Below are 16,732 nucleotides of genomic sequence, written 5' to 3' on the forward strand. Positions count from 1 at the left end.
TCCAAAATAATTTTTCTCTCACCAAACCTTTGACTATTATTTTTTTTATGAGATTTTATTCAAATAATTTATTGCATTTTAAAAAATCAATCTTCAATTTCATCAAATCAAATTATTTTTACGACACATATTTAATTATTTTCACTTCATATTTTTATTGGTTTACCTTTATTATGTAAAATTGTATGACTCTTAATTTCTAGCTACTATAATAAAATTGAATTGTCTATGGTTTATATGGCTCACCTTGAACCATCTCAACTTTTATATAATTATTTTCTCCTTTGCTTAGATTATGTAAAGGATAACTTCAATTTTTTTTCCTAATCCTTTCTCATAAATGTAGCTTTATCATGGATGGAATAAAAATGTTTATTTATTATAGTATAAAAATTTATTATCATGAATATTTTTTTATTAGATGTATATTTAAGTTCAAATAAATGCATATTTAAATTCAAAAAATAAATTTATTTCTAGATTATAATTATTATTATTTGTTCGATTTGATTTGATCTAAATGATATGTTATATTTATTAGTGTAAATGAAGAGTGAGGGAACGAGTACAAACAGATATTCAAATTAATGTATACGCGTTAAAAATGATGATGTAACACAAATTTAATAATCATTGAATACAAATATGAGAATGAAGATATGTATATTATCAATATCACTATACAATAAGATTATTAAATAGAAACAAATTTTATAGATAAAAAATAATTAGTTGTTATATTAACTAAAATTAAATACTATCTTAGAGAATGAAAAACATGTTAGTATGTAAATTATTTTCTATTATTGATAAATTTATCAATAATAGAAACTAATTTAGATATCTATAATTGTTTTAGTATTTAATTTAGTCAATATAATAATTCATTATTTTTTATTATTTTTAAAATTATTATTTATTTAATAATTTTTTAGTATTGTAATTTGTGTATAATTTTTTTTAAAATTAGTATGTTCCAAACATTTTTTCTTATTTTCATTCTTATTTTTTTTAAAAAAAAACTTTTTAGTTTTTTTTAACAATGGAAAACCAAAAACACAAAAACAAGTACTTAATTTTCTTACTTTTATTGTTTAAAAAAAGAAACAAGAATAAGTTTCCAAACAATACAATTTTTTATAATTATAAGAGTCAACAATAATTTTGTCCCTATTATGAGTTAAAATTGTTAGGACATTATAAAATAATAATTGAGATTTATTAAATAACAAACAAAAATCTCAAACATGTGTAAGTCATAAAAATTTGGTCCATAATATAAATATGTTCAAAACAATAAGTTAAAAGAATATGTCACGATCATTTCTCTTCCAAAATATATTTTAAATTTTGTAAGTAAATTCTTTTATCTCCATACTCTTAATCCACAAAACTAAAAGTTCTTTTATCCTTAACTCTTAAAAAGTTTTTTTTTTGTTCAACTTTGTTTAAAGAAATACCATTATGTTGTAGGAGAAATGAATTTCCAATTTCCCCTCAAAACTTTCTTCATTGAATTAGAGAAGAACTACATGTTAATTATTAAAACATTAATTTCAATTTCGTTCCCAAAATATTAGTTAAAATTAAGGAGAATAAAGAAAAACAAGATTAAAATATGACCTAATAAAAAAAAAATGAAAATGAAAAGGATATGCTTTGTGTGTAACCTATGGCATGAGAAGGGTGCAGGCTTCTCGCAAGCGAAGCTTTTAGCTTGGTGCGTGTGTTTGTTTGTTTATTTTCCCTTTCCCTTGCTCTCCTCTATAGTTTGGGTGACAACACAAACACAAACGCAAATAAACACAATGGTGTGTTGATCACTCTCTCTCTCTTCTCTCTTCCTCTCTCTCCATTTGATGTCTCTCCCCACCAAACGGTCGGGCACCGCTGGTTCCTCCCCGTCGCCGCCACCCCCTATGAAAAAGGCCAAGTCGCTTCTCCTCCGCGCCCCCTCCGACGACGCCGTTTTGGACTCTTCCCCCATGCCTCTCGACGACGATCTCCCCAATGCCCGCGCCGCCAATCTCTCCCGCAAGAAAGCCACCCCGCCCCAGCCCGCCAAGAAGCTCCTCATCAAGCTCCACAAAGGTCCCTTCCGATTCATTCCACTTCGCTTTTAACCCTTCCTCATCTTTTCTCGAGGGTTTCTCTCTCTCCGATTCCCCAATAACGCCCCTTTTCCTCTTCTCCAATTCTTCCTCGCTTCATTTCTGCTACTTAATTTTAGGTTTTTGCACTTAATTATTGCTTTTGATCTGTAATTGTTCTCGAACTGCTTCTCAAGATTCTACATTCGTTCTGTTCCAGCTTTCATTTCTGCCTCTATTTAGCTTTCTTTTGCTTTGTTCTAGCTTCTTGTCGTCGTATTGGAGTCTAGAGTGCCGTAGATTAGTAACCTTAGCGAGTATGAGTTTCAAACCCTTAGCGGAAGTAAAAACAGTTCTTGTTGTAAGATAATGGCCCTGTGCGGATGAATTTCCCAATAAACACTTATACGGGAAGGAGACAGGAAGCTGAACTTAACTTCTGCACTTCAGCGTTGCGAGAAGTTAGACAAGGGAACTTTAATCAATTGTATATGTGTTTTGTATTTATCGTGGATAATACTGTTTTATAGATGCTGCTGTGGAAAGCTCGGCTGTAAGAAATTACGGGAATCTGGATCGAGCTAGTGGATGTTGATGATATCCATTGTCTGCCTTTTTCTGACATGTTCTCCTAGTGGTTTTGAGTTTTGTTGGCACGATAGCATGCTGCCATTTCCAAGATAGTGATTGTAGCTTGGGTTACGGACTTACCGTTAGACTGTTATATCATGTTGTTTATTTAATTTTGAGTGATCTTTTGATCACATTTCTCTCTAGATTCCTGGTCTGAAACTCTTAAGTGCCTCGTGCCTGTCTTGTGATTATGTTGGATAGGCCTGTTAACTTGGCTGTGCTTTGAGTTTGTTTTTATTTAGCATATATTTCTATCTTCATTCTCTTCTGTTGAAAATTCATTGACGTTGTTGTATATATAAATAATATCTAATTTGTAGCTTATGAATAGGATGGCTTCTAAATTTCTATCTAATTTTTTTCTGTTCTTCTTTTGTAGCTAAGCCAACATTGCCCACGAATTTTGAGGAGGATACATGGGCAAAACTAAAGTCTGCCATTTGTGCTATATTTTTGAAGCAACCAAACTCTTGTGACTTGGAGAAGCTTTATCAGGTAATAATGGAATTTCTGTAATTATTATTATTATTTTTGCTATCGCGGTTGATTTAGACATGTGAATATTCATCTTTGACCAGCTGATTGGTATTTCATGTGAACTTATAATCTCCGTAGGCTGTGAATGATCTATGCCTTTATAAAATGGGTGGAAATCTTTATCAAAGAATAGAAAAGGAGTGTGAATCACATATATCTGCAGCGCTGCAGTCTTTGGTTGGCCAAAGCCCAGATTTGGTTGTTTTCCTGTCTCTAGTTGAGAGATGTTGGCAGGATCTTTGTGACCAAATGTTGATGATTCGTGGTATAGCCTTGTATCTGGATAGGACGTATGTGAAACAAACGGCAAATGTCCGGTCATTATGGGACATGGGCTTACAACTTTTCCGCAAACATCTTTCATTGTCTCCTGAAGTAGAACACAAAACTGTTACTGGTCTTCTTCGAATGATTGAAAGTGAAAGGTTAGTCCATTTTTGCAATCTCAATTTTGTAAAGACTGGAAAACTGTCATATACATGCTGCCTAATGTTTAAATGTTCCATATTTCTATCCATGTATGTATGGGTGAGGTGGGGTGGAGGTTTTGTTGGCTCTTCTCTCTCTCTCTCTCTCTCTCTCTATGTTTGTGCCTGCCTCCATTCCTTTAATTTTTTGTATGCAATTAATTGCATACATGCTGAATACACTTGCCAATAGTGATATCACTGATCACAAAATATCATTCTCCAAACTACAATTACTAATTTGATTTCTATTTAAGTTCACGACTAAACACATTCCTCTACCCTTATCTTTCTTAAGATTTTTGCTCTTGATATTAATTGGGCATGTTTTGCTAGTGGGTTTGGATATTCAAATGTGTATATAGTTCTAGGGGAGTGGCCATTTAAATTTTAGGTTAGCAAAATGACCTAGGATGGTTGCTTTTTATTCCCAAAAAGTGAGGGATAATACCCAGCCTCACCAGGTCTCTTCCTTTTGTGATGTAGTAGAGAAATTAGAGAAGTTCTTAATAGATATAACTAGTAATTATTTTACTTTTGGAATTGTCTCCTCATGAATTGAGATCTTCTCATGATCCTCCAACATTAGGTCAACACAATGTGCAACAAAAGGTGTCCATAATAGCCTTTTCCTCTTTGCCATCAACATTTGACCAACAACTTTGTAGTTTGCTACATTATCGGTCGCAACATGAATGACATTGTCTTCTCCCACATTTCCTTCTTCACTTCATCAGTAACATCCATGCAAGCTCCAACATCCTTTTGAGTACTACCAACCAAGTGATGCTTCAACCAATAAACTTCCCTTGTTATTGCCTTTTGACAGTATTTGCATTGAAGTTTCCTAGTATCCTGAGCACCTGAGATAAAATGCTTCCAAGATATATCATTCCTATTTCCTAGAGCATTTTGGGAGCAACGGGTATAAAGGAGTTTGAAGTTGGATTTGAAGTTATTTTAATGATTGAGGGTGCAGAATTGCGGTGCAATGGAATAAATAGAGGGAGCAAAATGGATTGTACTACACCTTGGGTGTAGTGCAATTTGATTTAAAAACAGTGTTGTACTGTGGTGGGATGGAAAAGAACAGAGGAAGTGTAATTGGACTCCATTTTGGTTTATTATAAACTGAAGAACAAAGTGGTACGGTGCGGTGGAAAAAAAGCAAAAAAAGCAAAGGGAGAAAGATGGATTGGAATGAGTGAGTGGAGTTTGAAAGTGAAAGTAAATAGTTGAAGAAAAAGAGGATTTTTTTATGTTTTAGGGAGAGGAGAGTCGTAGTCATCACATATTTTAACCAAGGGAGATCGGTAGTTGTTCAATGGAGCATGGCTCGTGGTTTCTTGATTTGTCTAGGCAATGACAGTTTTTCACTTATGGAAGAGAGGGAGTCACATTTTGTACCTCCCATACTTTATGGAAGAGAGCAATGCCATGATGCAATTGGGCTTTGAAAGTACAAATTGGGTCAAGCATCCCAACCCAATAAAATCCTAGATACTCACTGAAGAGATGCCATGAAGAAGTGTCACATGCATGGTGCAACGAGGAGCGTCGTCGAGGCTGCGAGAGGAGCTGCCATTGCAAGGTATGATGAGGCCGCGAGAGGCGCCACCGCAAGGTATGTCGAGGCTGCAAGAGGTTTTGTCGTGAGTAACATTAACGTTATTAGAAGCATTGCCATGAGGTATGTCGAGTCTACAAAAGGCGCTACTGCTGTGAGGAAGATTGCCACAAAGTGTCGAGCTCGAGAGAGGTGCCGTTGTGAGAGGGATTGCATCGCAAGACTCGCCGCTCCCACGCGAGTTGCAATTTACAATGTTGATCCCACACGATACATTGAAATCGCAACTTCTAGGTGATGCGAGATCGGAGAGGGAGAAGAAGATCGTAGAGTCGTATGATCTTATGGTTTGAATGAATCACGTTTTTGACTACCGGGGTAGTGACCTATGTAATCACTTCAATTGGGCATCCAATCAAAATATATTGGAATGTCAACTATTATTTATTTTATTTAAATCTATTGCAACTTTTGTATGTGGAATATGCAAACGGTTGGGTTTTATTAACATATGGGATCTTTGCATAAAATATAAGACTTCATTTTCTTATTACAATTATACTTTCTTATTGAGTTTCAGAAAGTTAGCTGGAAGATCCTTTTGTGCCGTGTGTTACATATTTTTTCTTTTGTCTTCTCAGAAAAGGTGAAGCAGTGGATAGAACCCTTCTAAACCATCTTTTAAAGATGTTTACTGCTCTGGGAATTTATGCAGAAAGCTTTGAGAAGCCATTCCTTGAATGCACATCTGAATTTTATGCTGCTGAAGGTGTAAAATACATGCAGCAATCAGATGTTCCAGATTATTTGAAGCATGTGGAGGTGTTTTCTTTTCCTTAACCCATTGTATTATTTTATTGGCTTTAGTTATTTGTCTAATTCTTTAATAAATGGATTATGTCAATCGATATTAGAGTTTTATCTACTAATAAAAGTTATCTTTCATTGTCAGTTCTTCCCTTGTCCACGTTGTGTACTTACTGCTGGTATGTTTTTGGCTGGACCTTTTGCAGATAAGATTGCAAGAAGAACATGAAAGATGTTTGATCTACTTGGATGCAAGTACTAGGAAGCCATTGATAGCAACAGCAGAAAAACAACTTCTTGAACGTCATATACCTGCCATTCTTGATAAGGTTTTGATTAACGTCAACTACTGGAGTTTGAGCTGGTAATTTTTTTTTTCTTTCCATTGCTTAAATGTTATTTTGTGTTTTATATAGGGCTTCGCAATGCTTATGGATGGGAATCGTATTGAAGACCTTCAGAGAATGTATTCACTCTTTTTAAGGGTCAATGCCCTTGAGTCACTGAGGCAGGCAATTAGTTCATACATCAGGAGAACTGGTCAGGGCATTGTTATGGACGAGGAGAAAGATAAAGATATGGTTTCATCCCTTTTGGAATTTAAGGCTTCTCTTGACACAACATGGGAAGAAAGTTTTTCCAAGAATGAAGCATTCTGTAACACCATCAAAGATTCATTTGAGTATCTCATCAATCTTCGTCAGGTACTTCTCATTTTGTGGTGTTAGTTTCCATTTAATAAATATCCCAACCCAAGATAGAAAGCCCCAGTCAACCTTCTGGAAATATCTCAACCTAATATGAGCATAAATAAGAATTCTTATCTGCTATATATTATGTGTAAGTGACTGGCAATCCTAATAGCGCAAAATGATGGCTGTAAAAGATAGTTGACTTGATTTTTCTGTTTTTATAATTTATTCAAAGCTAAGTTATTTTTTTGTTCAAACTTCCAAGTTTGTAGCTTTACTGCTTACACTGACTTCAATAACAGAATCTGTGAACTGTAAGATAGTAGTTTTAGAACGAGGCCTCTACCTAATTATACCTTCTATAGCTTTATAAAACCGGAATCTGCTAGTGATAGATGCCATTGCTGCATAGATCAATAAAGCTATTATCCTTTTCAGGCCATTGAACTCCTTTCATTCCTTTCCTTCTTTCCTATATGTTATAGCAGTGTAGCAGTCACCTTCATATATTTTTCAATGAAAAAAATATATTAATAGGAAGGAGAACATGTACATCAGTGCTTAGTATAAATCCTCCTAAAAAGATAAAGTAGAGTCATTAATTGAGTGGAATGAGAAAGAGAAATTCCCCTAAAAGAGAAGATCCAGACTAAATGTTTGAAGGAATTACAGAGCAGTCCTATTTCTTTGCACATTAGCAATTGAATTTCTAGTGATCTAGCCTTTACAAATTCTCCAGTTCTTGTCATGCCTCATTTGCATCATCACTGAACATTAGGATTTCTTTGCCACCAGGGCAATAACTTTCATGTGATAATACTGAGTATTGCTATCCCTACTTCTTATCCATTGGGTTCTGGCTTTCTGATGCCATGTTAATTCTTCTTGATTCAAAGTTCCTTGAAATTCATTTGTTGAATCCTTTTCCAGCTTTTCTAGGAATAGGTTCCTTGTGTTTAGGTTAGCCTGTTTCCTCTTAATACCCCCATTAACCTTGGGTCATCTATTCTTATATCACTGAACGTAAATTTATTCCATTTCCTCATGTCCATGTTCCTCAGTTCGACATTGATTCCTCCATTGGCTCTCCAACCTTTCTCGACCGTCTATGTATGCCTTATGTACCACCCAAGCCCTCTCAAATTGAAGAGGGTTTGTATATATGGGTCTTCTATAATAATCTATTCCCATCTTGCACAGGTTAGGTTTGTGGTATGAGAACTGAACCATGGGAAGAACCTCAAGAAATCTCCCTACACTACATTTGTTGTAGCTTTTACGGGATTGCATCCAGTTGGGATTTCAAAATATTTTAAGAGACTAGTGGTATTCAATCAAGATTTTTAAACTTTAAAAAAATCTTACGGTGTTCAATCAAAGACTATTAGGATTGTTTTAGAAGGCAACATAATCTAGTGGTATTCAGTTAATATTTTAAAAGACTAAAAAAAAATCATCTGGCATACAAAATCATACAAATTTCAATGGATTATTTTCTTTATTGGATTTTGTGATTTTTGCGACTTTTATTTGTACATAAAATACCATTCCTATGAAGCAAGCTCATCCAAATATGAGACTTTCTACTCTCATTCAGACTTTTGTCAATCTCAATAGTTACAACAATTGTAGAGTTCTCTCTGTCAGTTTTATATGTTTTTCTACATCCAAGTAATTGTTTTCTATTATTATTCGGGTTTATTGCTTCCTACAATCAATTTCTGGGTTACGACCATTACTATTATTATATATAATTTTTCAATCAATGAGAATAAGCTCTTTCATTTCTTAGTTGACTTTTATACATTATGTTGTTCTATGACTTACCGAGTCCTTAAAATTTTCCATTACCATAGCACTGAAATGCACTTTGATTCACGAAATTTTGCAAAATAGGATGATAGGTATAGATGTATTTCACTGTGAAAAGGTAAAAATATGAAGTTCTTATCATTTATTTTTTTAAATACTTGAAATAGTTTAAATTTTTTGTAAATCCATAGAATCCTTTCAGATCTTATGATTTCATATTTTATAAATTTTTTAGAATCAAAATTTCAAAATCCTAATCATAAAAGATTTTTTTAAAAATCTTCAAAAATTCATTACATTCTTACAAAATCTTTTAAAATCTACATGACTTTTTTTTATGTAAAAAAATATATTGAAATCCCAATTGAATGCACCCCCCTTAGTCTTTGTAAAGTCTTTCCAAATCTAGAGGGGGTGCTGCTGCTGTATGTATCCGGTTCCCACGGTCTAAGCCCACTGCTCTATATGCTTTCTCTTATAAATTTATATCTTTTTACAAATATTATTCCTCATACCTCTTTCCTGATTCATCAGCTATAGTATTTATTTTAGGTTTTCTGCCACCATCCAAGCCTTCCTTGTTTGCCCTGAGATGCTCTTCACCCTTTCTCAGAGACCTTTCTCCAACACTTTCTGGGATTGGTGTATATGGGTACATAGTAACCTTGATTCTCATTCCCATACATGACTTACACATGAATGAATTGAAAGACCTTCTCTAGTACCACCACGCCCACAGTATGAGACTTCCAGGATGAAATATTCAACTTTAAAAGAAAAGCCTCTTGTGTAGCTATAAAGCAAAAATATCCTCTCATATGTCATTTGTCTCCAACCAACTGTGAGAGAATTGCTGTAAAGTGCACTGCTATAGAAACACTTCCTTCTTTTTTCTGCTAAAGCCTTTTGAGTTTAACAGAAGAATATACTCAAGGGGAGAGAGTACATATCCTATCCACTGTTACATAATAATCTCAAACATGGTGGTGAAATTCCTCAATAGACTTTATTTAGTAAATACTGGGCCAAGGCTCGTCCAGAGCATAAAGCTCCTGCAGAATGCTTTACTTTACAAGAGACTTCCAGCCTAAATTTCAGAATACTATACACACCAAATCTGATTCCCTGCTTCTTCCCTGTAAACCATCCTAAAGTTCTAACATAATTGCCTCACATTAGTTATTGCACTCTACATTATGAAAAGACTGTCTGTAAAACTGCCACACTTCTTACAACAACTGCCTCATGCATGGTAATTGCACTCTATGCTCACCTCCTGAGTAAATGAACTGTATATTGTATTAAACATATCAAGATAGAGAGAGGTATGTTAGGTCTATGAATCTGGAACATTTCAGTGTACTATCACTGAGCAGAGATGAAAAGTGACTTGTGAATGGACCTCAAGAAAAAGGATGAAGTGGCATAAGGGTGCCTAAATTAAGTTCTCCCAGGGCTCAAGTCAATTTAGCCATTGGCCCTGTTTGGTGGGGGTGTTAACAGAAACCAACAATGGGAATTCTTCATTGTCTTTGCAAGCTTACCATTTACTGAGGAAACATAGAAAAAAAAAACCCATTAAGGAACACCCACATACTGTATAGATCATACTCTATATTCATAATTCTATAACTAATGGGTTTTAGTGTAACATTCATGTACATAATACTTTTATAGTCATGTAAAACCACTACAACCTAGGAAAACATTATTACTGTATAATTCCTTGAATTTTTAATATATACATATATAATGCTAAGCAAATTCATTGTGCTGTTTGTTTCTCACCTTGCGGATAGCTTGATTTTTGGCATACCTTTTACCTCGTGGCCTAAACTTCAAAATTCCAATTTTGGCCATTCTCATTCCTGTGATTGAGTATCTGTGCAAGCTGTTGATTAATAATACTATCTTTTGTCCATTAGAGGGCTTGTGAAGATGTGCTTTCTGGTGTTCGGCTTAGGTCTTTATTTTTTACATTTATGTGGGATTTATTTTACAAGTGATTTGCAATCAACTAACTGCTTTCCTATTTTTTTCCCTCACCAGAACCGACCTGCCGAGTTGATTGCCAAGTTTTTAGATGAGAAACTCCGTGCAGGTAACAAGGGAACTTCAGAAGAAGAGTTAGAGGGCACACTTGATAAAGTCCTGGTTTTATTCAGGTTCATACAGGTATGTTGGATGTTTCATTGGTGGAGTAGCTAACAACACCTTATTCCCTGTATTTTTTTGTTTATGCTCATGATGCTATCATGCACTTCTACAGATCTTTCTTTTCCATACTGATATTGGCAAGATTTCTTGGCATTTTGTTGTTACAGGGCAAGGATGTGTTTGAGGCATTTTATAAGAAAGATCTTGCAAAAAGACTGCTGTTAGGAAAGAGTGCTTCTATTGATGCCGAGAAATCTATGATCTCCAAGGTTAGGGATTTTCTTCCTTATTTATTTTCTGAAATAATCAAATGGTTTCTCATACAAGTTTTAGTAATATCAACAGTTTTCTTTTGTTAATACAGTTGAAGACTGAGTGTGGCAGCCAGTTCACTAACAAACTAGAAGGGATGTTTAAGGTACACATCTTTGAATTAAACCTCATTTTTGGCCAAAAATTTCATTGAGAATTTGAACATGGTTAGAATTTTTTGGTTACATTTTATATTCAACAGTACGGTTGAACTTGGATTTCGATTTTGTAAATTCCTTTTTAATCATGAGATTGTTGATTATTTAAACTATAGGCTGTTTCCTTATTATTATTCGTCTTGATCATTAGATGATTTATTATAATGTTTAGCTTTCCTAGTTTCTGTAATTAGGACAATGGTTTAAGCTTTCCTAGTTATTTTGATATAGGATCAATTCAAATTTGTTATAGCCTTTTTATCTAGAATTTAGTTGTATAAAAACATGTACATAGATTTGTGAATACCAATGGAAACTATTCATTTCACTAAACTGAAATCCTATTGCTTATTAAATTTATTGTAATTCTCATTTGAAAAGGCAATAAACTATATTTGACACTAAAAAAGGTTCAGAAAATTACTCTTCTCGCAAACTGTACTATTTTGCATGTATAAAATCTACAGCGTTGCAATAGTATGCATAAATTATTTAGTAGATTTCATTCGTCAATAAGCGTTTACCACCCACGTGACACATCAAATGACCCATCACTCATTTAAATGTATTTTTGAACTCTCTGAAATAGACAAAGATTTAGTATCTTTCTTTATGAAAGTCCATATATTAGGTTTTGGTTGGGTTTTGTTGAGTACTATGATATTGGTGAAATGCTATTGAGTAACTGAACACTTGGCAAATTATGAATTTATATAAACATTCTAGAACTAATTATGATTAAAAATATTAATGAGCAGTAGATGAAAAATCTCTAACTGATACATGAATCTGAACGTTCATGTATCCTGAACATTACAGTTAATAGCTAATTTGCTTCCAATCCATCAGGCTTGGTAGTTGGAATGAATTTGGGCCCTTAAGTATAAATTCACGTATATGGATCTGGGTCCTTAAGTGATTTTGTCAAGATCTCTGCAAGTTGATCATTTTAGTTTACTGACTCAATAATGATTTCTTTTGGCAGAATCTTCTCATTAACTTACTCACAGTTAATTTCCATGTTTGGTCCGTTTTTGAAATATTAGATTAGACGCAATGTGAAGGCTGCTTGATTATCGTAAAACAAAATCATTGTTTAATGTTATAAGACTTCAATTTTTGAAATAGTCCAAGCAAGTCTGCATGTAACAAGCCGTAACCCTATATTATGGGCTAGATCAAGCAGCATATTTTTTTTACTTTCCTGTGAGAGAATATCCACATAGTACCCCACAGTAGAGTGTATATCAATAATCTATTTAAGACCATGCCCAATCTGCATCATAGTGCCCAGCTATCTTCATCTATCATTCCCTTTGAAGTAGCCTTTTTGATGTACCTGAGAATAGAAACCAATGCATCCTAGTGGTCAGATGGGGGGATTGCATAAATTGATTCGTCACAAGTAGAAAAGAAATTTCAGGTCTAATAATTATAAGATAAATGAGTTTTTCAACCAGTCTTTGGTTTCTTTTTTTGATCTAAATATGGTTCTCCTTGTTTGGGCAACACCTTTTTATTAAGATCCGTGGGACTGAAATGGGTCTTTAAATGTGGTTCTCCTATATCATTGGCTAGATCCAAGCAACATTTTTTTCGTTGTACTTTTATGTGAGAGAATATCCACCAATTGACACATAGTACCGCAGTAGAGTTTATATCAATAACCTATTTTAGACCATGCCCAATCTGCATCATAGTACCCATTATCTGACATTATCTTTGAAGTAGCCTTTTTGATGTACCTGAGAATACAAACCACTGCATCCTAGTGGTCAGTATGGGGGGATTGCATAAATTGATTCGCTACAACTACAAAAGAAATTTCAGGTATAATAATTATAAGATAAATGAGTTTTTCAACCAGTCTTTAATTATTATTTTTTTGGATCTAAATGATATGCTTTATTGTGCTTTAGCCCAAATTTTTGCACAAAAAACGTAAGTGTCCAAATCAAACTCTTGGAGGTTGTTCAAGTCCATAAAGATATAGATTAAATCTGCAAACCAAGCTAGACTCCCTTTGAGCTACAAACCCAAGAGGCTGCTACATATAGATTTCCTCTTCTAGCTCTCCATGGAGATAGCATTTATAATGTCCAATTGATGATGTGGTAAGTGACAAATTGAAGCCATTGCAAGAAAGAGAATAACTAATCATCTTGGCCATGTGGGAGGTGTCATTGTGGTCAAGAACATATATCGTTTGTTGATTGAGTGGTACAAATTTATTTTAAGCCTTGAATATATCCAATAAAAACATTTGATGGATTGAACAAAGAACTTGTCTAATTCTGGAGACATTATGAACAAAATAAGTACACCGAAAAACGAGGAGGAATATAATAAGGAAATACATATAAAAACATTTGAGTTGACAGCTTGAACAAAGAACTTGTCTAATTCTGGAGACATTATGAACAAAATAAGTACGCCGAAAAACGAGGAGGAATATAATAAGGAACTTTATTATAAAGAGATGTAGAATACACACAATTTATTAGAAAACCAATACTTAAAACTTCTTCACCCCACTGATGATCAAGAACATTTGCCTAGAGTGTTACAAAAGCAAGAGGTACTTCCTAGCAAATGTGTATTTTTTCTTTTTCTTTTTGTTATTCCAATGTGTTGAAGTTTATGGGAACAAGCATAGTGTGAACAGTAAAAACAGCTTGAATCAGTGATTTATAGTGGACGATCCAGCTTTCAGGACTTGGATGAGTATGCATCGTGACATTGGAGAGCTCTGGGAAATTGAGCAGCATCGAACCTGTAGTGTTACGAAGTGGTAAATGCTCGAATAAAGAAGCACCCCACAGATTGTGTATTTATACACATTCCAGAGTTGATTATAATTAAAATCCTTACAGAGCAGTAAATAAAAAACTATAACTGATACATGGATCTGGATAATCATGTATCTTCAACATTAAAAGCTAATAACTAATGATCACATAGTTTTGTACATCTACTCTATGATGATCTGACAAACTTCATGCATCAATATAGCTTTTCTATCCATTGTTTTTTATAACTTATGTTTTTTTTTCTGATTCAGGACATTGAATTATCAAAAGAAATAAACGAGTCCTTCAAACAGTCATCCCAGGCTAGGACAAAACTCCCATCAGGGATTGAAATGAGTGTTCATGTCTTGACAACTGGGTAAACTGTGTTTTCCCTTTCTTTTCATTTATAATTCTTATGTGCTTCTGTTTTTTCAGTGAATCTAATTGGAATTATTGGATGAGTGTAGGTACTGGCCAACATATCCACCCATGGATGTTAGACTTCCTCATGAATTGAACGTTTACCAGGTTCAGCATACACCATAAATGTTCTTTTAAATGTTGGCGTCCTTGATACTTTAAGTGACTTTCTTTACACGGTTCTTTCCTTTCCATTATTCTTTCTTCAGGATATTTTCAAAGAGTTCTATCTAAGCAAATACAGTGGAAGACGCCTGATGTGGCAAAATTCATTAGGTCACTGTGTCTTAAAGGCAGAGTTTCCTAAAGGGAAAAAAGAGCTGGCTGTCTCCCTATTTCAGGTTGGCCTCTTAAAAACCATTATTTAATATGTTTTCATTTATAGTAGTCTATCTTGTGTTGCACACATTTTTCTCTTATTAATTCTGTATGTCTGGGTGTGCTTCAGACTGTTGTTCTGATGTTATTCAATGATGCTGAGAAACTAAGTTTTCAAGATATAAAGGACTCTACTAGTATTGAGGACAAGGAACTTAGAAGGACTCTGCAATCACTTGCCTGTGGGAAAGTTCGTGTCCTACAAAAGGTGTGTTTGTAATCATTTGCAGAATAACCAGTTTATGATTTTGTTTTTACAGTTATAAGTTATTTTTAATTTCTAATTTTGATTCCTTTTGTTGCACATGCAACAGTTGCCAAAGGGTAGAGATGTGGAGGATGATGACTCATTTGTTTTTAATGAAGGATTTGCAGCTCCTCTGTACCGTATAAAGGTACCATATCCAATACTTAGGAGCATTAATTAGTGAATCTCAAAATTTCATTTACGTTTTCTGGTTTCAGTTACCATAGTTTTTAGCCCTCCTCTAACTAATGATTATGAAATGCTTTTCCTAACTAATATGGTATTGGGGAGTGCAGGTGAATGCAATTCAGTTGAAGGAGACGGTGGAGGAGAACACAAGCACCACTGAAAGAGTTTTCCAAGACCGTCAGTATCAGGTCAATTTTCTTTTCTCAAAATCCCTCCACTCTTTGCTCAGATAACAGAGCACTAATGCACAAAGGAATATGACGGCCTTAAATCCATAAGAAACTTGTATGCGTGGTCGTACTGGATATTTTCATGAATGGCCATGTCTACACTTGGAATGAACATTAAACCTCCGAAGCATAACCTTTTAATGAGAAAAACATGTTAAAGTTTTTAATTTTTTGATATCATTAAAAGTCATAAAGTTAATTGTGATATAAATATAATATTTGATTTTTGGTTATGTTCACAAAATTGGGAAATGATAATTTAGATATCGGAAGTTGTATATCTAATTTTACTGACTGACCCATCGAAGGAAGATGCCTTGGTTGGGCATCGTATTATAGACACTCAATGTTTTCCTATATGTCCAGGTATCCAAGCTACCTAGGTGTTGCTACTGCCTATGTACTAGACATGTAATGATAATTACGATGTAACATATTTTCGTTGCTGGCTCGGTTCACTGCAGGTTGATGCTGCTATTGTGAGGATAATGAAGACTAGGAAAGTGCTTAGTCATACCCTTCTTATTACCGAACTCTTTCAACAGGTGACGCCATTTCCTTTCGGTTATTTAATTCAAGTGTTGTCTGTGAATTCCCCATTACTGATTTGAGGAAGTGATTTGTTTTTGTGGACACAGCTAAAATTTCCAATAAAACCAGCGGACTTGAAGAAAAGGATCGAAAGCCTGATTGACAGGGAGTATCTGGAGAGGGACAAGAACAATCCTCAAATATACAATTATCTGGCATAGTTTATTTTACTTCATTTCACATTTTGAAGTTTCTTTTGTTTAATGACCCTTGTCATATATGTACAGTAACGACGGATTCTCTCCACTCCTCTATTTTTCTTTCCCTTCATTTATGGACAACTGTACTTTAATTGTAAAGCATATTCTACCCCTTGAATTTCTTTTCATTTAGATCAAAATTCAAAATTCTTCCAGGAAATGATACAGAAATTCAAAAGAATTGGTCATTAACAACCTTCATTGACCGAGATCATACTTTTTCCCCGAGACATTGCCTTTTTTGTTTACACCTTTACTGGGATACATTATTCGTTAATCAACCATTTAAGAATTGAAACATAATTAAATGTTGAACAACAATTTTCTTGTACACCAAATTATTTGCTCAGCCGCAGGAACGGTGACAAAATTGTGCTGTTTGTACTGTTTTTATTTATTTGTTGTTGGTCATTTTTTCCTGAAAAGATTGATCAAAACAATGATCAAGAGCTT

At 34.2% G+C, this 16,732-nt stretch overlaps 1 protein-coding gene across 1 annotated transcript; it reads left to right on the forward strand.

Annotated features, from left to right (window-relative positions):
• Window positions 1-1,629: 1,629 nt before the first annotated feature.
• On the forward strand, window positions 1,630-16,493 carry CUL4 (cullin4). Its single transcript, XM_068640520.2, has 17 exons — window positions 1,630-2,091; window positions 3,103-3,218; window positions 3,339-3,685; window positions 5,936-6,116; window positions 6,308-6,430; window positions 6,518-6,805; window positions 10,655-10,780; window positions 10,930-11,031; window positions 11,127-11,180; window positions 14,294-14,400; window positions 14,492-14,552; window positions 14,654-14,785; window positions 14,893-15,030; window positions 15,137-15,217; window positions 15,366-15,446; window positions 15,953-16,033; window positions 16,127-16,493. The coding sequence occupies exons 1-17, from the start codon at window positions 1,860-1,862 to the stop codon at window positions 16,238-16,240; spliced, it is 2,364 nt and encodes a 787-aa protein (XP_068496621.1). The 5' UTR covers window positions 1,630-1,859; the 3' UTR covers window positions 16,241-16,493.
• Window positions 16,494-16,732: the final 239 nt, after the last annotated feature.

This window comes from Phaseolus vulgaris, chromosome 6 (assembly GCF_051622355.1).
Source record: "Phaseolus vulgaris cultivar YP4 chromosome 6, ASM5162235v1, whole genome shotgun sequence".
NCBI classification, from domain to species: domain Eukaryota; kingdom Viridiplantae; phylum Streptophyta; class Magnoliopsida; order Fabales; family Fabaceae; genus Phaseolus; species Phaseolus vulgaris.